Genomic DNA, 22,996 nt, shown 5'->3' with positions numbered 1-22,996 from the left:
TCCCAGGAGGCAGGCAAAAGTACAGTTCTGTCGGAACAGATTGTCCGATCCGTACGTGTCTTGCAGAAATCCCACTTGCTTAGAGCATAAATCAGCGAATCCATCGAAAAGCGCTCCGCTTCAGGAAGCGAGCAAACCCTACCCATCGGAATCGAGGATAGTGTCAGAATCAAAAAACGATATTCCATTACCGCCACCGCCACCAGCAAAGCAAGAATCGCCGAACAGGCTGCAAAGGGAGAGGAGTTTATCAAAAAAACAGAGTTTGGATAGAAAAAATTCCGGACAGCAGCAAATCGAACACGGCAAGCAGATGTATAACCCTCATAATTATAATTATAACAAACAACATCATCAACATCAACAACAACAGCAGCAGCAACAGCAGCAGCAACAGCAGCAGCAACAACACTACAAATCATATCCTTATGAGGAACCCACCGAAAGTACAACATACAGTCACGACACCTGCTGCAATCATAATTGCAACGGATACGAACATTGCGCACAGCACAGAAGTTGCAGATGTCAATGCATGTGTGATCCAGATTACTACAATAGAAATAATGTGTCCGATGATCAAATCAGCTGCTCATCGGAGAGCACAAAGACGGACTTTATGAATTTAGCTTACCAGAGAACGGGGGATTACCCAGAATTGGTGGACGAACTTGAGAACACCTTATCGCAGCGGAACAGAATGCGCGTGCAGAAAACAATGCAGCAATTCGAGATGTTGAGTCGGCAAAATAAGAACTTGGACAAACCCATTTTTGACGATGAAGAGAGCGTCAACCTTCGTCAGAATTTAGGACAATCGTCCCGAAAACATAGACAAACTGCTAACCATCATCAGCACCAAATTCAATGTCATAGTGAATGTAAATGCGGCTGCTGTAGTAGACCTGGCGATGGTCGACAACATAACTACCAGCAGAAGACTGAGAACTACAAAAGCAGGAGCGAATCATTATCAAAGAGACCCAGTTTTCAGCCTACACCATTCCCAAGATCGTCTGGGTATGTCGAGAAAGTGGCCAGATACATGGATCCTAACTTTAACGAAAAATCTCAGAAATATCCCAAACAGCAGCATCATCAGCAACAGCATCAGCAGCAACCGCAAATGAATGGTAGCGGTAGCTGGCAAATGGATTCGAGGAAAGGAGAGTGGGTGAAAGTTGGACAAAATCATCCTTACGATTTTGAAAACAACTATCCTCCGTTACCGGCCCGACCCAGATCCAGCCATATGTACGAAGACAGAAACCGGCATTCAGACTACTCAGAACCACATGCAGATCACTCTTGCGCCTGTAACAAATGTTGCTCGAGGAGGAATAGATAAATTCTAGTCTAATTCTCACATTTTGTTGCAGTATTGTCCAACATTCTTAACAAAATTTGTTTATATGTTTAGGTACAAATTGACCAAATGTATTCAACATACAAAATCAAATTGCAAAAAGTATTATTATATTCTAGTACAAAGTAATTGAAAAAAAAATATAAGAAAAATAATGTATTCAAATTAACAAAACAAAAAAAAATTGTATTTCATCAAAACGTAAATCTGAGAAAGCATTTCGTTTCCAACAAACAATACTTTATTTTTCAGTAATAAATATTTTTACATCTACATCTATGTTTCTACATAAAACAACTTAAGAAGACTTCAGAATCAGATAAAGAGGAATTCATACATCTACAAATGCGTTAGTAGACAAAAAAAAATAATAAAGAATGGATTGACAAATTCAATTTAAACTAATCAAACCAAATAAACTTTCTATATTTATTATTACGAAGATCGATTTTTTTGCATAAACTTTATATAAGTTATTTGTTATTTCGAAGAGCGATTTTTTTTGCATATACAAAAATCCAGCTGTGTGCAACACTCAGGACCGGCAAAACTATTTTTACGGCTAGGATCAAAAAATCTAATTAATTAATTTATTATAAAAACATTATCATATATGATCATGCTATAATTAAATATTTTGTATAGCCTTTTTCGGGTGAATATAGCGAGATTGGCTTTTGGGGAAGTCGTCGAACCCGTCTCGCGCCTACCCTGCATGCAGATTTTCTTTTCTTAATAAATATTTATATTCCGAATCTTAACTATTCCCAGAAATTACAAAAATATCCCGAACAGTATAGAAATGTTTATTCTTTAATAAACAAATTTCTGTATAAAAAGGATGCAATTCTAGAGCGCTAAATCAGTAAGGTGTAAATATGGATCCACGTATCGAACTTGCCAAGTCAGTCCTTCAAGATTCGTCGAAGGAAATTAACAATCTCGATGATTTGATTGCTGCTGTCGATGTGCTTTTCGAAAAGGACAACGTCAACGTCGAGTCTGTAATTCAATGTATGGAGAGCTACAATTCAAATAAGGACGATTGGAATCAATACGCTTTGTTTGATAAAGATAGGTGAATCTCTTTTACTTGGATCATATTAAATTGTGTAGAAGATATCGATGAATTCCCGGAGTATTTATTATAAAATTTATATTTTTTTTATAATTACATCAATGATTAAGTGTAAAGTCTTGTCTTGTAGATGGTTTTTATTAATAACTTTTAACAGAGAATTTAAATGTAACTTTTCTGCTATTTCGAGTCCTCTCATAAAATTGAATATTTTTTTTATTAATTAAATTTCATAAATATTCCAGAACTATACAGTGAAATCTTGTTTAACGAGTTTAATCCGTTCCAAAATATCCGAATATTTACTCGTATAGTGAAACATATTAAAAATACACATAATATCTGTGAACAAGTTTTAAAAATGATGTAGCAGGCGCGCAATTCGGGACTTCTCTTCTCATCGAAATGCTCTTTAAGCGAGGTTCCACTGTATATATATATATTTTTTTCAATTCGTTTTTAAATAAATCTATGGAATGGAGAAAATTATTGTTGGAATTTTGTTATTATAACTTAAGTCTAAATATTAACAGTGGCGCAATCTTCGATAAGCATTTTGTTTGATTAAAAGTAAACACTTATTACCAAAGCCTATTGCTAAATATTTTCAACGGCTAATCAATATTTATTATAAGATCCAGCAATACAATACAACATTTATATATTTTATGTTAAGACAACAAAAAATTAAATAAATATTAATGGTTACTGCTCATTTCTCATCTCCTTTATGTTAGTAATCGACCAACTACTAATTTAGTGAGAAGTATAATTACACGGTAATTGAAGTGATTCACTCTTATATTATTTATTTTGGTGGTTAAATGTAGACGACAATAACAAACGTTGAATTAAATATTTTTAATTTAATGTTAATAACTGGAGTTTATAAATGACTAAAAGTTGCAATTTTCCAAATTGATAAAACTGAAATAATCATAAATATTCAACACAGCAACAAAAAAAACTCACACACACACATTAGAAGTATGTGAAATATTTATGTACTTTTTTTTGTTGGCTGTATTCTTAAAATCGAGTATTCCGTTTCGCGCAAATCGTGCTGACTGCAAATTGAGCATGTCGAACATAGCCAGATCCCTCGTTTTGCTCAGACATAAGCAATTTCCAAACAAGTCGTTCAAATAAGTATTTTTTTTACATATACATAAACTGTGTGTAATACGCAGGACCGGCATAAACTTTATTAAATATGATCATATTATAATTAACTATTTTGTATGGTCTTTTTCGGTTGAATATCGCGAAATTGGCGGTATTGCCAGAAATTACAAAAATATCCCTATGTTTATTTTTGAAAAGGACAACGTCAATGTCGAATCTGTAATTCAATGTATGCAGAGATTCAAATCAAATAAGGACGATTGGAATCAATACGCTTTGTTTTATAAAGATAGGTGAGTCTTTTTTGCCAGACTGCTCCAAAAATGGCAAGATAAATGGCACAGGTCGGAGAAAGGAGCCTAGACTCGGCGCCTAATCCCGCAAATAGAGCCTTGGTTAAGCAGAAAGCACGGAGAAACAACATTTCACCTGTGTCAGGCGCTGTCTTGTCATGGATGCTTTGGCAAGTACCTGTACTTCAGCGCGAAGAAGGAGGATGAAAGGTGCTGGTACTGTGAGGAGGACAATAGCCCTGAGCACACGCTATTTAGGTGCTGCAGATGGGTTGGAAGGAATCACGAGGCGGAGGCAGAATTGGAAGTTCTGCTAGAGCCAAAAAATGTTATCAGTGAAATGCTGAAGAGGCTGGAATATTGTAGCAGCGTACATATCAGAGGTGCTACTAAGCAAAGAAGAAGACGAGCGGAGGCTGTAGAGGGCCAGCATAGAGGATAGTGGCAGTGGAGGCCACGTAGGGGAAGTGCCAAAGAGGCAAAGACAATCAACATCGCAGAGTAGTATAGTGATACAGGTCCTGCAGGCTGGCGAAGAAGGGGAGAGGTTTTAGTGCGGACTACGTAGTAAATGATCACTGTTTTAGTAGTATGGATGACTTTCGAGTCAATGTATTTAATTTTGTTTTGATGCATTTATAAACCAATTATACCATTAGATAGTTTTTATTAATAACTTGTAACATAGAACATAAATATCAAAATTCTTTTACAGTACACGTAAACTAAAAAAAACTTATTTCGACTTTTCTGCTATTTCGAGTGCTCTCTTGAATTGTATATTTTACTCTATTTTTTTTTTTCATTGAATTTCATAAATATTCCAGAACTAATATATATATATATATATTTTTCAATTCGTTTATACATAAATCTATGAAATGGAGAAAATTATTTTTGGAATTTTGTTATTATAACTTAAGTCTAAATACTAACAGTGGCGCAATTTTCGATAAGCATTTCGTTTAACTCTTGATTAAAAGTGATGAATATCAATACACAATCACAAAATGATTGATATAGAAACAAGCAAACACTTATTGCTGCTTTCACCAAAACCTATTGCTAAATATTTTCAACGGCTAATCAATATTTATTGCAAGATCCACCAATACAATACAAAGAATATTTCAATTAATACTCGAAGATAAATAAAGTGAATTCTTGAATCCTATTACATATTTTTTTATAATGATAAATTTCTGATCTTATGATCCTGACTTTAAATAGCAATATTACAAAATCAACGATACTAAGACAATATTTAAACCAAATTTTATATTAGGACAACAAAAATATTAATGTTTTCTGCCCATTTCCCATCTCCATTACGTTAGTAATCGATCAACTACTATTACTATTTTAGTGAGAAGTATAATTACACGGTAATTGAAGTGATTCACTAATATATTATTTATTTTGGTGGTTAAATGTAGACGACGATAACAAACGTTTATTGAATTAAATATTTTTAATTTAGAAAACAATTAAAATTTTAATAAGTAAATCATCAACAATACTGATTAACGTAAAATAAAACATGTATTGTTATGTCTGTGATAAATACCTTACCTAAAAATCTGTCTGATAATACAAATATGTTAATTTTAATAACTATAGTTTATAAATGACTAAAAGTTGCAATTTTTCAAATTGATAAAACTAAAATAATCATAGGCGAGTATTTGAATATTCAACAACAACAATAATAAAAAAACCTCGCACACACATTAGAAGTATGTGGAATATTTATGTACATTTTTTTTTTCGACTGGCTGTATTCTTAAAATCGATTATTCTGTTTCGCGCAAAACGAGCTGGCTGCAAATTGAGCATGTCGAACGAAGAAAACCAGATCCCGCGTTTTGTACATGTACAATTTCCAAACGAGCAGTTCAAATAAGTAATTTCCAGTTATTACCGAGATGAATCGAGCGATTTGAGAGTTGAATTCGGAAGATCTTTGCTGCAAGGATTATGTGGATTATTTGTTATTTTTTTTTTCGGGGATAACGATGGAAATTAGATATAATAATAATATTGATGGAGAGTGAGAATGGATGTGCGACGTTTGCGGAGGTCCCCTCCTCGTTTAGCGATTAGCGTTTCGAAATGTGAAGTTGTTCTGTAACTGCGGTGACCTCACTGGGAGAGGATATCAGGAGGCAGACCTCTTATCAAAAATCCTCTGCCTCCTTCGGCCCCAGAAAATAAAACATCGCATCGGACGGGCCTTTTTATTTATTTGATACGCGACCATCGATTTGCGAACATCGAGTTTCTTTCATTTCTATCCTCCTGCGATAATCTGCTGCTGTTCGCTGTCAATCCGCTCTGTCGCTCTCTTCCTGCTTCTTCTTCTAAAACGATACCGCATCCATCGGTCGAGTGCTGCACCACGAATTTGTTCTTTGGTTTTTATCACGCAAGAGATGGAGGTGTGCAACAGGGAGAACGTGATCACCGACGTGGATCTGATCAAGAGGTTCGGCGACAATTTGCCGGTTGCGAATAATCTGGACGAACTCATCGAGGAACTGAACAAGATCTTCGCCAGCGACGAAGTTAACATTGAACTTGTAGACTACATTCTACGCACGTACAAATCCAACGTCGACGATTGGAAAAAGTTCGCCAAGTTTGACAGATATAGGTAAATAAACTGTGACCGTTCTTCTCTCTTCTCACCGGACTTCGAAGACAATCATTTATATCGAGTAGCATGCGTCCATTTCGTGAAAGCAACGGTGACTTACTAACAACAACACTCACCTCGCATCAAAACATCAAGTAGCAACAATAAATACACTTAGCTGAATGAGAAACGCTTACTCAAATATTTGAAATAACTGGACTTTCAGTAAGACATTTAAAACAGTACATTGTCAATGCATGAAGTGAACATAAAATCAACATAAATAAATATATTCAAGACTTCACTATACTACAACACACAATTTTAATAATATTCTTGAAAATTTTATTTTTATAAAACAAATTCAACACAACTTTTTTATTTAAAAAATATACTAAAATATACTAAATATATAAAAAATTCACAGAGCTCTAAATACATGATGATTATAGGTCTGGATTAAAAAAATATATATATCGGAAAGAGATTGCATGGAAATTTTCTTGCAAAACGAGTTTTCTCTTGAATGCAGCAGAAATTTCGCACGATCCGACGATTAGCTTAGTCGCTTGAAACAAAATTATTGCGAAAATGAAGAAACATCGCCAACTTTCAGAACTGCAAATTATTTTTAAAATGTTATGAAAAGTAAACCATACACTTGTTTATTAGTATGATATGTTTATTGTATTCTATTTGGATATTCGATTTCAATAACAACTATTTATATTCGTTATTACTATTAAAACAATATTTCAATTATACAAGTACTCGATTTCATTGATAAGAGTTAAATTTCTGTAAAATTTATATAAATGTAGTATAACTCATATATAAATTATTAATTGTACAAATTCAAATCTATCATTTATCAAAATTCTATAATATCTTAGAAAATTTAAAGAATCTTAAACAAATGTTCTAACTATATTCTTAATTATTACAAATTTATCTAAAACAAGATGTTAAGATTAAGAAAATATGAAGTTTTTTTTTAAGCACGGCAGATTAAAAGATATTTTCTACATTTTATCTGAATATATTTTAGATATTTCAATAAAGAATATTGTTTTATGCTGCTGCAATTAGAAATTATATGTGTTAGATTGAGATTAACCGAATGACGTTCATAATTTTTTTTTGTCGTTAGTTTTAAAAATTGAATGATAAGTTTGAAATGGTTTTATTGGAAAATCCTCGTCATTAGTTTATTGATCGTTAATCTCTTATTTAATGTTTCAAGTTTACAAATAACACATTATTTTTAAATGAAAATAAGCATTAAAATACAATCAACGGACTAAACATTGAAGTAATTACGAAATAACGAAATATATAAAACGTGATATAAATTGCATTTCCAAAAGAAAATAGTGAAATTGACAGTTGTTGCAAAGTTTCCATTCCGCAAACGCAAATATGTTTCCATAGTAGAGAAATGCAGAGAATAATTGCAAGCATTTTTAGTATCGTCAGGTCGGAATAGGGAATAAAGAAAAATAACAAGACTACTTTAAAATCCTTGACAAAGCGATATATATATATACCATTTACGTCCAAATTGATATCCTTCAAACTGAAATTAACAAAAGAGCAATTCCTTAAACTAGGAATTTTCCTTCATCGGAATGCACCTGCAAATACTTTTTTTTTTTTACTTATAACTAACTTATAACAATTGAATAGTTCTCATAGGAAATTTTACAGATTGTTACGAAACATGGCACGATTTGATTATTATCGTTTGGCAATAACAACATTTTCTTTTTGTGCGTTGGGTCGATTTGTTTTAAGAGCCATAGCAACTACTAGCGTTATCTAATGCTGTAATTATTGTTTTTGAAGCGAGAACATGTTTACATGATCAATTAAGCATTTAAATAAAATTGTAATCGTACTGATTCTTTTTTTTTTTTCGTTCGTTTCGACTTGGATAATCCAGATTTTGATCATGCATTTCACGTGATGGTTTACATTCATATTATATTATTATGATGACATAATTGCAGCAGGTGACATAACTGGTTTTTAACAGTCCAAAAATAATCAAATAAAGTAACGGTTTTGTATGATTTTAAAGATACAAATTTAGTTATTACTTCTTTTTATTATTCGTGACATTTTTTAAATAATTCTAAGTATTATCACGAACAAAAGAATTATTAAAAGGAATGCGTTGTTTATATTTTTGTAAACATCAATCTCGCGCTATCAACAATATTAAAAGTGTATAAAAATACTTTTTTTTACTATCATATTATTGTTTTATTTCATAGCTGCATGTGCAGAAACCATTAATTATTTCCAAACACAACCATTTGATTGAACATTTCGCTTTTGTTTTCTTTCGCACGTCACACATTCCAGGTAGCTCGATGAATTGAAGAGCGATTGCTCCAATTCACGTTAAGTTTGCAAACCAGTCTCTAAGACTATTCGGTTAGGTCAGTGCCGAAGGAGTGGGCCTTGGAAAGATCAAGTTCTCTTTTATTTTTATAAACTCATCGCCATGCGGTTTGATACGTATAGAATGTAGGAGCTGAGGAGAAGAAGAAATCAACATATCGAGAGCATAAACAAACGATTGCCGCTCCGATGTGTATAATAATTGTTCTATAAAAAGAAATATGTTTTTACAGCTGATTGAAATTTCATCTTTTTCTCTCTCTCTCTCTCTCCAGATACACTCGAAACCTTGTGAACAGTGGAAACGGCAAGTACAATTTGATCCTTCTGTGCTGGGGCGAAGGTCAGGGCTCCAGCATCCATGACCATGCCAATGCTCACTGCTTTATGAAGATGCTCCAAGGAGAACTACAGGAAATCCGCTACGAATGGCCCAAGCAGCAAGGCGAGGAACTCCAAGAAATGGGCAGAACCATACTGAAGGAAAACAGCGTTTGCTACATCAACGGTAACAATTTATTTTTTGAGTTTTCCTAAAAATGCCTTTAGTTTTTCATTACTTTAAATATACCAAAAAAAACTTGACAATATTCAACTTTATCAATATGATTAAATTTAGTTTACAGTTCTCAAGTATTTCACAAATTATAATTTGGGTTTTCACAAAGTTGATAAAATTGTGCATCGTTGCAAAAAGAGAGTACATTTTCAGGAGATCAAAGTTCAAATCTGTCAATCAAAATTAATTTAGTTACAAAAATCGTATTTTTCAATGATAAAACTCACCCAAAATATATGGAACGAATTTTAGAAAAGATTATAAAAAGGCAATAGCCTTCGGATTATAATCCAATTTCAAGTCTATTTTTCTATGTAAAAAAGGTGCGAAAAATACGGTAATTTATTTATTTAGTCTAACAACATTTCAAATCGTAACGTACTTTAATGAATTCATGAGCAAACATACTTTAAATACAATTATTTTGCGATCCCGAAAATTTATCGTCCGCAATTCACAGATCATTAAAGTAAGCTATACATAGTTTTTTCTGAAGTGGCGGTAGACTGCTAGCAATTAATTGCTACATTTATTATTGTACATACGTAATGTAATTTCAAAATAAAAACGTTGTTTAATAATAGAAAACCTTGAACTTGAAAAAACATAATGACTTTAACAACGATTGGTTCTTAAAATAGGAGGTTATGAGAATTGCTTCATTATTCGAGTGTAGTTGTTTTGTTGCTTCATCATTTAGTATCATTTTGTAAAAATGCACAAAAAATAAACAATATTTTTGTTGATTATTTAAACAAAATAACTTTAAGCTAAATTCAACAGCAATTTTAAAACGACATATTTGTAATGGGCCAATATTTTCGGAAGTCGCATAGGTTATTTAAAAATTTCGTAACTGTTGTATCGATAAGTCTTTATCGTTCAAAATTTAGTTGCTGCTCATTCATTACTTTCGCAACGGACTGGACATAATTCGTCTTCGTTTATTATCGTCAATTTGCAGAAGTTCGTAGTAGTTTTGTACGTAAATCGGGCGGGTTTTAAAGTTCAAAATTTGTAATTGCGTCAACATTGGTTCGGATGTAAACAGAAGGATGTTTTTCCTTATCTTCGATGCCGGCATAATCGTAAACATGTTTTGACCTAATTTGGTATTTATATGCAGATGAGCAAGGATTGCACAGGGTGGAGAACGTGTCCCACACGGATCCAGCCATAAGCCTGCATCTCTATTCGCCACCCTTCGACACGTGCCACATGTTCGACAAGAAGACTGGTCGTAAAACCGCCAGCAAAGTTACCTTCTGGTCCATGTATGGGAAAAAGGAGTCTCAAGTGAGTACAGGCAAATATTACAATATTTTCGCACATAGACGCTTTGACCTCTAACAAGAGATAATATATGAACGCGCGATGTATTTGTAATATGTTTTTATTTTCTGTTCTAGGAATAATTCGACGAGATATCTTCGCAATCGCTGTTGCTTAACTTATTGAAATGAATTTTAATCTTTTGGCTGATTTTGTGTTAAATGTATTTTAATCTTTTATACGTGACTTGCTATATGTAAATTAATAAAGCATTTTAAAGACATGTATTACCTGAATACCTCACCTTTCCAACATGCCTATTGGCATCTTCGTGCTGTCATTCGTCTGTCGCCTGCTACGAACTGTAGAAATTGAAAAAAAGTGAATATGATTTTCTTAAAAATCGCTGTTTCGTTGAGATTCGAAGAGTTTTCACATTTTATCTTAATTACACAATACGTAACTTTTGTTGCATTTCATGATTGCGCAGGATGAGCACCAGTCTTACGCAACTTTTTATGAAACAAAAGCAATAAGTGTAGATCGATACAAACAGAATAATTGGAGATGAATTACGATGCGTTCTCGAGCGTCAGTTGCGGGATATTTTCTAAATTGAACAAATTGTTAATAATTTTTAACCAAAAAAAAAACGTGACCTTTTTAATTAGGTGTAATTGAGAAATATAGGAAGAAGAAGAAGAAGAAAATCCGAGATATCTTGATATCCAAGATTGTGGATGTTAGTTATTGAATGAAGAAAGCAGAGGGTTCATTATTTGGATTGAGAATTAAATTAAAATGCTTGATTTTGATAACTTATAGTAGATGTACTGATCAAACCACAATGTCGGCATTAGAAAGGTTGTAGTTTTGTCTTTAATTTTCGTATTCGATTGTTTAATTATCACGAGTGGTGATCGATTAATTTAAAAAAACGTGAAAGTATTGCAGCAAATTGAAAAAGAATAGTTAAATATAATATAATTTTAATTTATTGTTAAAAAGAATAATTATTTCGCTTTCATTTGCAATAAAATACGTTAGGTTTGATCAATTAATAAGAAAGTTATTAAGCTTTAATGCGTTGGCGGTTTTCGCAAATCAAAACGCAATTCTCGAAAATGCCAGAAAATTTCGCACTAGGAGACTAGGAGTAGCGAGGAGGTATCTGAGCTCCTAGCAACGGTCATTTCTGATTGGTTGTAGCAATTTACATTTGTGCGAATGAACGTACCATGAATGAACGTACTGTCATTTTGACAGCTGTCTCACTGACAGCTACTGTCGCAAAATAAATTTGAAGGTCTTTATTAGATTTCCTGTTTATTCTACATTCTTTTCAATGCAAACTTAATAAACAACATGCTCCATAGCTTCCTTCTTCTATTTCCTAGGATGGAAAACCTCTGAACTTCATATTTCACTTTGGGCAAGTACTAGGTGAACATGTCAACAACCATCGATCACTAAAGTTCTTTGTCTTCAGAAAACATCCAACAGAACCTGCAGCTAAGTAGAGAGAATTCTTAAAATCCTATACATAAGACATCCTGAATCAGTGTCTTCATATAAGAATGTGCATTAATTGTTAATAGTCATAAGGTAAGTAGTCAACAATCATCAGTACAATTGTTATTATTTAGGGAAAAGGAGAAAGTGGAAAGCATTCTTTACATTTGCAAATAGTGGAAAGTGACCAAAAATATTACTTCATTGAGGAGTGGATAACAACTATTTTCACTTATTTTAAACTCTGTATATTTTAGATCAACATTAATGTTCAACATTCTTCAAGAAGCAAGTGCTTACGAAAATACAGGAGATTTTCGAAAACCTTGGTTCCAATCTGTCTAATAACAAAGTTTGATAATTAATTGTGATGAAACTATGGTAGCTATACTCATTTTAATGTCTATATATTTAGAATCAACATTAATGTCCAAAATTCTTTTGAGTGTTGGTGTATACGAAAATACAGGCCAATTAAGAAGACACCATTGCAGCTACAAACGAATGTTTACGCTCATTTTAATCTGTCTATATTCAAGATCAATATCAATGTATAACATTCTTCTGGGAGCTCATGTTTACAAAAATACAGGCTATTATCTAAGACAATGATTCCCAAGGTGGTTTATATCGCCCCCCAGGAGTCTATGACAACCTGCAAGGGGTCTACGTCAGCTGATCATACACTGATAGTACCTATTTACTTACATTATACTATCTTATAATATAAAAACAAATACATTATTTATAAAAGTACCTATGAAGTAAAAAAAATATTATATATGTTTATAAAATTGTATAAGTTTTAGAATGTAGGCATTCGCTTTGTGGTCGAAATACATTTTGAACTTGTAAAAACCTGCACATAATGATATACCAGTATCATCTTGTTACAAGCATACGCGCAGTCTCAGAGCAAAGATCTTAATAATTATAAAAATATCCCAATATAAATAATAAATTTACAAAAAATCAATATCAGGTAAGTATGGGGTCTACCCAAAACCGAAAATCATGGCAAGGGGTATACGACACAAAAAAGTTTGGGAACCTCTGATCTAATAGCTAGTTTTCCTATTTGTTGATCAAAGGGAATATGTATGTTAGGTTGCCTGTACTTTAGGCGCAAAATATTGTAAGCAATATATCAAAGGTTGTAGTTCAGGCATTTTGGCGCTGCACAAAATCCACTTCCTTAAAAACGTTCTAATTTAAATAAATAAACATATCAAAATAGTGCTTGAACAAATAGAATGTTATTGCTTTAGTCTAATAATTAAAATACTAATTATATTTCGAATTATATGCATTTTAATTAAGACAAGCAACGACATCTGTCGGAAATTTCTGGAAATAGTCGACAGCAGGCAAACTACCAAGCGCGAAAACTACCAACTCATTAAAGCTTAATAACTTTCTTATTAATCGACCAAATCTAGCGTATTTCATAACAAAAGAAAGCGAAAGAATTATTTTTTAAAACAGTAAATTAAAAGTTTAAAATATATATTTATTTAACTTTTTTTCAATTTGCTGCAACACCTTTTCGTTTTTTTAAATTAATCGATTATCATTCGTGATAAATAAACAATGAAATACGCAAATTAAAGACAAAACTACAACCTTTCTAATGAGCTAACTTCCGGCATTGTGGTTTGGTCAGTACATCTACTATAACCAACTGTTATCAAAATCAAGCATTTTAATTTAATTCTCAATCCAATTTGGCGAGATAATTACATTATCGACCACATAATTGAAAGCAGAATATCTCACCTTTCCAACGAGTCTATTGTCATCTTAGTGCAGTCGCGGAGTAGGATGCTAAGAGCTGAAGAAATTAGAAAAAAGAAATTAAGATAATTACATGACCGACCACACAATTCAAAGCTGAATATCTCACCTTTCCAACGAGCAGGTATCTTCGTGCTGTCGTCGAGTCACCTGCGACGAGCTGTAGAAATTGGAAAAAAAAGTGAATAGGATTATCTTACAAATCGCTGTTTTAATGAGTTCCGACGAGTTTTCACGTTTTTCTTAATTACGTAACTTTTGCTGCATTTCATGAGTGCGTTACCGCTCCTATGGCTTCTTAAATTAAGGGGCCTTCAAATCGCCAAAAAAAACGTTATGATTTTCTTTGTAGAGCCTCCAAATCAAGTTAAGCCTATGGCCTCACAAAATTATGATACGCAACTGTTTCTTTTATAATTATATACATCTCAGAAAGATATTAGGATTACACTTAAGCAATGGTTTATGAACTTGTATGCAAATTGATATTGATTGCATATTATATTTTCTTAACCTCAAGATTTATTTACATTTACGGTCTTAGTGACCGTCAATATGCGCTCGTGTATCTTGTATATTTGTATCCACTTAGTGACCACCTTAGGCTGTCTACCTGAAAATGTAATGAATTCACTAATTGGAATATGTGTATTAGATCATTTTATTCTGTTAGAAAAGTATACATTTCTAGATTTTTTTCATGAAATAAATATTTTTTTAAAAACAAAGTAAATAACAAATAAATGGAATTTGCAGGCTCATTTTAAAAATTCTTATTTACAATATATTATTATATATATATATATAAAAAAAACAATGTAATATTAAAAATAATTTCCATCAAGCTACAAATAGATGGAGAGATGTGTGGTGGTAATAATAAAAAGAAACACAAAATAAAACCAACAATCTGCTTACAATATTGAACTGTGTTTTATGTGTATTTTGCAGAGGATGGTTCATAGAGTAAGGACCGGCTATAAGTATTGACATCTAAGTTTTCCACATGCTGTGGCACTTGAGGTCAGAACTTGAGGTCTTTGATAGCTTGCGGCAGATCGGGCAGTTTCATGTCTTTAATCTGCTGCGGAATGTTCATGTTCTTCACAGCGGATACCGCTCGCGCCGGTGCTGCACTAATCCCGGCCTCCTTGCTCTCCAACTTGTTCTGATCCTCAATCCTTGTCAAGATTTCAGTCATATTGGTCTCCAAAACCATTCCACCCATTACCAGCTCATTGAGGATGTAATGCACTTTATCCACATGGAATATCAGATCCAACTCGCAGACATTCTCAAAGCATTTATCCAATGTCTCAACAAACACTTGGATGAGATCTAAGATACCAAGTTCACTCTCAGATGAATCCACACAGAATACAAAGTATAATGTTGCATAATGTCTGTATATCAACTTATAATCGCTTCCACCAATTAAACTGAAAATATGCATATTAATAGACAAGTAAATACTATAACATATAAAAAAAATACCTGCCACCCTCTAAGAAATTGCACACATTATCATCCCGCTTTGAGACCAACTGAAAGGTTTCTTTAATGATTTGCTGCTGCATATCTTCATTCTACAAACACACACAAAAAAAAACAAATCATTTAAATCATAAATACAATGTAACTTTAACCTGTACTGGGTTAACTTACAAAGTATTGGTAAAATTTCGAAAGCCTTGGCTTCCCATGATTATTGAACACCAAAATTGCTTTAATCATTTTAACAGGTTTTTTAATTAAGAAACCTCCTGTTTTCTAATTAAAAATTAAAATCTTCACTGCATTTTCGCCTTCCTTTTGTTATCAAAGATGACGTTCAGCTGACAACAAATGTTACCAACAGAAAGATAACTTCCTTCTTCTAATACCGTCCCAAACCCAACCAATCCCACCAGTCAAAGAATAGAGGTATGCAACTTAGCTCGCACCTTAAGGTACATGAAGCGCAATTGAAAGAAATCGATAACAAAGTACAAATAAACGAAAACAGAGAGTTGTGTAGGTCAACACAGCAATTAAAGAATAAATAAAATAGGCTAATAGTGCATAAAAAGTAATATAAATAATTGTGACTCCTTTAATATCATCTATCAGCACTGGAGAAAATTTTCTGAATTGTGCAAATGATTAATGTCGTTAATTTTATAAAATCAAGTGATTACAATATTTGGAAATGCTTAAATTTTAAATAAAAAATAAAGTTTTTGTTTTCCTCCAACAGAGGGAGGTTGTATTCCAATCAAATTTAAATTAGTTTAATATTTTATGTTTTGTGCTACAATTTTAATATGTTCGTTTGATAACAGCTTTTTATGGGTTTTTAAACAATCATGTGTATTTAATAACAACATTGAAAAAACAGCATAAGCAGGAAAGTTGCAAATTCAAATTTGCCGGCAAGGAAATAATGTAAAAGCATATATTTTAACGGTCAAAAAAACGCATTTGTTACAACCGTTGGCGAAGTAAGCTTAAGCAATCCCAAGTTCTAAGCTTTTCATCGAAGATGTCTTCAAAAATCCTTAAATTCACAAAAAATGTGCCTGAAGCTTTTGCCCCAATCAAGGGGTCTAAGAAAGCGGCCGGCTTTGATCTAAAAAGTGCATTCAACTATACTATTCCTGCTCGGAGCAAAGAAATGGTAGACACTGGTCTGAAAGTACAACTACCTGAGGGATGCTATGGAAGAATTGCTCCCAGGTCTGGATTAGCTGCAAAGAATAGCATTGATGTTTTAGGTTAAATATGAATATTATATTTTTGGTTGTAATGTTTCATTAACTTATAATTTTATGTGTTAAACAGCTGGAGTCATCGATGAAGACTACCGTGGGGTACTCAAAGTTATCCTGTTCAATCATTCAGAAATTCCATTTGAAGTAAAGAGTGGTGATCGCATTGCACAATTGATTTGTGAACAAATTTTTTATCCAGAAATTGAGGAGGTTTCTGAGGTAACAATATAGTAATTTACTTTAATAAGAATGAGAAGTAATCATGGATTTTTTTTAGTTATCTGAAACAGATCGTGGTGTTGCAGGATTTGGATCAACTGGCATCAATTAATTTAAAAAAAAAATGTTAATTTTGTAACATACATTCCTACATTTATATACTACTGGCTATATACATCCAAATAAAGTATTATTTTATATTTTCTATTGTTTTACTGTTTATATTTTATAGAAATCAAAAACCCTTACTACAAACTTTATTATTTTGTAGATATCTTTTTGTTTAAATTTACATTTAAACTTTAATGCAAATTTCGAGTTTCTTGTAATTAATTCTTGAACCAATAAACTGTTTATTTCAAAAGTAAACTGTTACTGAAGTTAATAGTTATTTTATTCTAATATTAACAATTGCCATTAACATTTTCTAATTCGTTTGTGTACTTTTCAATAAGTAATAATTCTAATTTAGATTTCTTGATAGCAATATTTCTAAATTATATACTTTCTTTAAGTGTAAATAATTATCTATAATTGAAAATGTTTAGTAAATTGAAGAAACTTGTACATCAAAGTACATTTATTTTGTGATTATTTACTGAGCATAAGATTATATAACATGTTTATTTGAATTGAATTTCTGTCATATCATTTGGATTTCATTCGTTGTGAAAATGGCGGACGAAGTGCAGCTGGCTCAGACAGCCAAGCCGGACGGAGACACGATTTTTGGGAAAATCTTGAGGAAAGAGATTCCTTGCACGTTCATCTACGAAGATGATTTAGTAAGTTCACTAAATTCGTCGAGACATATTTTACGTAGAGTAAAACTGTCAATCTTGTAATTTACAGTGTGTGGCGTTTGATGATGTGAACCCGCAAGCCCCAGTACATTTCCTGGTAATCCCCAAGAAACCAATCGCTCAGCTATCAAAGGCTGAAGATGAAGATGGTTCTCTCTTGGGGCACCTTTTACTGACAGCCCGCAAAGTTGCTGAGAAAAGGAATCTCAAAGATGGATTCAGGATTGTCATCAATGATGGTTCCATTGGAGCACAATCAGTCTATCATCTGCACATTCATGTCCTGTCTGGACGTCAACTCCAATGGCCTCCAGGATAAGAAATCCAATAATATGCTAATACCATGTGATAAATCCTTATTGCATGGGTGAAAATATATAAATTATCTCAATACTGCTTATTATTTTTCTTCCTGTTGTAAAAAATGTTAGTAACAGCTCCTTATTGTTAATATAAGTGAACCAATGAATAGACTGAATTATAAGATTCAATAGGTTTAGCTTTTATTAATATTTATTTAATGTATAAACTTTGTTTTAGAGCATACAAGAATTTTGTTTAACTATTGAATCACTTACTTTTTGTTGCAAGAGTTAAAAGTGCTTACAAAATGTATTTTTTTTGTACCAATATGTAATTTGAATTGAGATCTTTTTAAATTTTGAGGGATTAAAGTACATGGAAAATTGCAAAGATATGAAATAACAGAAAATACAAAAATCGTATTCAAATTATAATTTAATTATTCTTTTTAACAAATAAACATAACGAATATAATTTTCATGTCAAAGTATTTTTGGAGTCGCTTTGAAAATGTTCGACAGTCGAAAAATAAAAACACTTGCTTTGTTTTAAATACACTCTACAGTAATAAACTTATTAATATTATCTTATAGGAGTCTAAAAACGATAAATTATGAGCTGAATATGAAACATAATAGATAAAAAAAATATTTGACTCATTTGATACAATCCATCAATAATAATAATATAAAACATTCTATGAATGAAAAAAATAATAATAAAGGAAAAACATAACAAATATATTATTAGGAAAGACGCGCTCTTAGAAAGATGTGCGATCCTTCAAACGTAACATAAAACAATATCTATTTGAAATATACATATAAACTTTTTTTTTATATAAAAGAAAGCGTATGGGTGAAAACATGAATGACAATAAAATCCGAGCTGCTGAATGCGACCTGAGATTTTTATAACACTCTGGGCAAAAAATAATCGTCCGGGTCCTTCTTGTTTTAGTATGCAGCATTCCTGTGAAATGTTCATTAATCATCTGTATAGCTATTATTATTATTACGTATATGCGGTGTATGAGATCAACAATGTGTATAAAAAATAAATTTCTATTTGGCTTTTTAAATTAATATAATTTTGCCCAGTAGTGTTAAAAAAACGAATGTCTTTTGTTTATCTCTATTATTTTACCATTATGCAGGCACGAGCAAATAAACTGACGAAAATTTAAATTGATCATTTGATACCATGAGGATGTTCATTCTTTCATTCAGTATTTAGTTAAATGCAATATTGTTTTCAAATACGTATACAGATATTCTGCAAGTGATAGTTCCTCCCGGTAAAACAAAAAATATATAAATAATAAATGAAAAGCGATTTTTATAAAATCGCGTTGCGTGACGACCGGTGTGACCAGCACACTTCGATAGTTACACGCTGTACGTACACATATATTTCTGTATAATGATAATAGTTATAATAAAAATATATATATATATGATATTTACGAATATCGAGGTTTCTATGACATCGAGCTACATGGTAACCTAGGAGATCCCATCTGCGTGAGAACGCGATCCAACCACTGAAGTGGACCATTCAGATGGAGTTCGATCCAGCAGGGAGTCGAAGTTACCGTTTGTCTCCGGTACTCGGCGCCCCAGCCCTTCACGAAGCTCATTCTTATCGTGCACATCCTGGTCAGCTGGTAAACAGCTTCGAAGCCCTGACTGACACTCTGCGAAAGCAGAGAGGCAAATTCCTGGTTGTTGAATATCTTCAGGTTGCAGCCAGGAGGAATCTTGCAGACGGTCGCTGGGTGCCATCCGTATCGCTGATTACAGTTAGGTGACTGCACGAATATGCTCGAATCACTCAGACACTCAGCGAAAACCTCACCACCTACAAATCGAAGCAATACTATATTGTTAGAACACCGATTAAATAAGAAAGTATTGCTTCCTCGTACCAATATAATACAATCGGACGCCTTTTCCAATATGTCTTCGTGTTTGTTCGACTACCACATTTCGGTTAACGTTCGAAAGGAGTCCCAAACAGAATCTGAAAATATCAGTGAAATTATTTATATTTTAGAACTACTAATTTCAGACAATTTCTAGCTTGAAATGAATTCCTAAGAGTGTAAAGTATATTTTTTGTTTTACCTTTCCGAGTTGCTTGGATCTGTGAAACCGTCGACGGTGATACTTGGTTGGCTAGCGTGAAAAGTCTCACCTACTCTCGTATTCAGTTCGTAATAGCTAATGCTGCACCAGAATGCAGGTTCGCAATACATGACCGGCTGAGCGTCCACTGGTGGACTCGGTGTCAGGCGGGATATGCTCATGTTATCGTTTGGATCTATGGGATCCCCATCTTCGGACATGTATCCGGGTGGAGGAGTTTCAGTCGGCGGAGCCGCATTGTGCGGTGACTCCAAGTTGGTGGGTGGCCCATTCGAGCAAAGCCCGACGGCATCCATATATCCACCTGTGTGTTGCATGTGCAATCTAAAAAAATAATAATATATAAAGTCAATTAGTTAGATCATAACAATGTATTGAAAAACCTCGTACCCTAAAGAATTTGTATTGTGTGGAAAAGAAGTGTTCTCCGGTACGGAAGTACTCAAGTCTTCGAGCGAATGAGGAAACAGATTATTCTCATCGTTGAGCAGCGCGTGTCTTGGTACAAGAATTGCTGGTAAGGCTGCAAACACAATATAAATTAATATAAACAATATTAAAGTTAAATTTTATGTTTTTATAATACTATTTTAATATATTTGATTGAGAACATGAATTTTCTTACAGATAGAATATTTATAATACCTTCTGCTGTATTATGTACTTATGCTATTATCTCCTAAACGTCTTTGATACATTCTGATTCTAATACCACCTTCTCTACCTTTAAATTTTGAAATTCTAGTGATCATCTGCATTAATATTAGCATAGTCATTTCTGTTATTATATCCAATACAGTCAAAACTTTAATTATTATATTGATCATATACTTAATGGTAGTATGTGTTTTAATGACTATTAGCACATGATCTTCCATTTGTAGAGCATTGAATTTGCTTGGAGTTTGTTTATGTTTCAAATTCATAAGTAAACATTGTATTTAACACTATGGAAATTAAGTGTGTTTGTACAACCTGGACTTTCAATTCGGCTGTAGTGGTAAGGATTGATGCAGACTTCCTCCTTTTTCAGAGAGTACGTAAACTCGCAATGATCGAGAGGTCTGAGCTCGTGGTGAGACTGCAGTTCTGGCCACCTCCACAATCTGCAGTAGATCACATGAGGTAATCCCTTGCGAGGCTGGATGTTGGGATCAGCGGTCGGCCGGACTCTGTGAAGAGGACATCCAAATTAAATAAATAACAAACACTCATCGAGGACAATGGAATGGGAATGTTTACATTCTGTGCGAATTCGATGGATGCGATTGGCGCAATTGGGATGGGTGGGAGGTAGTGGCCGTGCGTAAATTAGGTATGTAAGCAGCGCATCAAGCAGACATTTAGGGTAGGTCACCAGACTGAGTGCGGTGAGGAGGGGGCGCCACAACAAATCCATAATGCTGTGACCTTAAACTTGTGTTGTTGAACGCGAGGTCAGGTATGAGGGAGAGAGAGCGAGATGTAATGAGTAATGAGTCAAATCGTTATTACCTGGGAATCGTGACGCACTTGGTGTTCGGGTTCTGAGATGACACCGCCCGTTCGAGCTCTTCCAGAGCTCCGGACTTCTTCAGCTTCTTCACCAGGCTCTTCACAGCCTTCTCGCACCATTTGTCGTCGGCATCGGAGCCTTTCTTCCAGCCGAGAAGCCGCTTCACGACGGGCGGCGTGAACGGCAGAACACCACTCATATCAGCTGCACCTCTGAACACAACACCTGTGATATCTACTACCAAAACTTGTTCACTTCCTGGAGCGACGTTAAGCAAGTGCACGATACCAAAATATTATCGTTCACTATTAACTGCCATATTGTTTTTAGTTAACGCGAGGGACTAAGAAACGAACTACGTTCGATACTTCCGTCTCCCTTCATCCCATCACAAATCGTGTGAACCATGAACCTTAGAGATCCCAGATGATGGTGCATGCGCACCTTTCCAACACCAGTGGCGTAACATCCAATATGAATTTCAAAATGATTAACGGAATTAATTGGCCCTGACTAATTGACCGGTTTTTTTTGTTTCGTCCACAAATTGATACGTCCTCCACGTACGAAGAGTATTGCATAAGCGGGTCACCTTCTGGACTCATTAAATTGCAATCATTTTATATTCAATTTAATCTCAAAATTGCATAATCTATTTAGTTTTACATTCTTCGTTTTTTTTTTAAATGATTAACCAAAAAAATATGCGAAACAGAAACAAATTTTGTATTTATTTCTTTATGGGAATATGTAAAATATTTGTTACATAAATATTGTTTCACAATCAAAATTAGTTATTATAGTTTAATATCAGTTGATTCATAGTTGTGAAACAATTTAGAAGTTTATCTTTAAACTAGTAAAACTATATTTTAAATATATTACTATGCAATAATATAAATAGAATATTTGTATCATGATATAAATTCAGTATATTATAAAAAGATATTTTTTTTTTGTAAACCTAGGGATAGCCCTTGCCATGTACGCCCTTGGCAGGTCCAGCTTTGGAGGTCAATGACATCAAGGTATTTAAATGATTCTACTTTCGACAACTTTATGTTGCTTAGACTTGTTTAGACACAATAATAAGATTGACTAATTTGTCAACATCATGCTAACTAAAACATTTACAATTTTTAATACATTGTCATAGCAGTACTAGTAATATTTTTAAAAATCGACCAAAATGATCGTATTCTATGATTGCCTGCAACGTCCAAACTTTGCCAATTTGTC

At 33.3% G+C, this 22,996-nt stretch overlaps 5 protein-coding genes across 5 annotated transcripts; 3 read left to right on the top strand and 2 right to left on the bottom strand.

Annotated features, from left to right (window-relative positions):
* The first annotated feature begins 5,976 nt into the window (after positions 1 to 5,976).
* Positions 5,977 to 10,985, top strand: LOC108567255 (cysteine dioxygenase type 1). Its single transcript, XM_017927614.1, has 4 exons — positions 5,977 to 6,515; positions 9,179 to 9,411; positions 10,589 to 10,758; positions 10,872 to 10,985. The coding sequence occupies exons 1-4, from the start codon at positions 6,295 to 6,297 to the stop codon at positions 10,875 to 10,877; spliced, it is 630 nt and encodes a 209-aa protein (XP_017783103.1). The 5' UTR covers positions 5,977 to 6,294; the 3' UTR covers positions 10,878 to 10,985.
* Positions 10,986 to 14,853: 3,868 nt separating this feature from the next.
* Positions 14,854 to 15,882, bottom strand: LOC108567198 (AP-3 complex subunit sigma-2). Its single transcript, XM_017927527.1, has 3 exons — positions 15,706 to 15,882; positions 15,535 to 15,626; positions 14,854 to 15,479 (listed from the first exon to the last, which is right to left on the bottom strand). The coding sequence occupies exons 1-3, from the start codon at positions 15,772 to 15,774 to the stop codon at positions 15,065 to 15,067; spliced, it is 576 nt and encodes a 191-aa protein (XP_017783016.1). The 5' UTR covers positions 15,775 to 15,882; the 3' UTR covers positions 14,854 to 15,064.
* A 499-nt stretch (positions 15,883 to 16,381) lies between these two features.
* On the top strand, positions 16,382 to 17,209 carry LOC108567203 (deoxyuridine 5'-triphosphate nucleotidohydrolase, mitochondrial). Its single transcript, XM_017927534.1, has 3 exons — positions 16,382 to 16,793; positions 16,861 to 17,009; positions 17,068 to 17,209. Exons 1-3 carry the CDS (start codon positions 16,562 to 16,564, stop codon positions 17,119 to 17,121), a joined length of 435 nt encoding a protein of 144 aa, XP_017783023.1. The 5' UTR covers positions 16,382 to 16,561; the 3' UTR covers positions 17,122 to 17,209.
* A 452-nt stretch (positions 17,210 to 17,661) lies between these two features.
* On the top strand, positions 17,662 to 18,203 carry LOC108567199 (histidine triad nucleotide-binding protein 1). Its single transcript, XM_017927529.1, has 2 exons — positions 17,662 to 17,794; positions 17,862 to 18,203. Exons 1-2 carry the CDS (start codon positions 17,684 to 17,686, stop codon positions 18,129 to 18,131), a joined length of 381 nt encoding a protein of 126 aa, XP_017783018.1. The 5' UTR covers positions 17,662 to 17,683; the 3' UTR covers positions 18,132 to 18,203.
* Positions 18,204 to 18,823: 620 nt separating this feature from the next.
* LOC108567240 (mothers against decapentaplegic homolog 3) lies at positions 18,824 to 22,350 on the bottom strand. The gene is made up of 6 exons (XM_017927592.1): positions 21,757 to 22,350; positions 21,238 to 21,434; positions 20,653 to 20,785; positions 20,242 to 20,586; positions 20,043 to 20,137; positions 18,824 to 19,975 (listed from the first exon to the last, which is right to left on the bottom strand). Exons 1-6 carry the CDS (start codon positions 21,954 to 21,956, stop codon positions 19,596 to 19,598), a joined length of 1,350 nt encoding a protein of 449 aa, XP_017783081.1. The 5' UTR covers positions 21,957 to 22,350; the 3' UTR covers positions 18,824 to 19,595.
* Positions 22,351 to 22,996: the final 646 nt, after the last annotated feature.

This window comes from Nicrophorus vespilloides, unplaced genomic scaffold, assembly GCF_001412225.1.
Source record: "Nicrophorus vespilloides isolate i.1.1-1 unplaced genomic scaffold, Nicve_v1.0, whole genome shotgun sequence".
Lineage (NCBI taxonomy): Eukaryota > Metazoa > Arthropoda > Insecta > Coleoptera > Silphidae > Nicrophorus > Nicrophorus vespilloides.
Note: the sequence above shows the minus strand (reverse complement) of the source record. Positions and strands in the feature narration are given on the sequence as shown.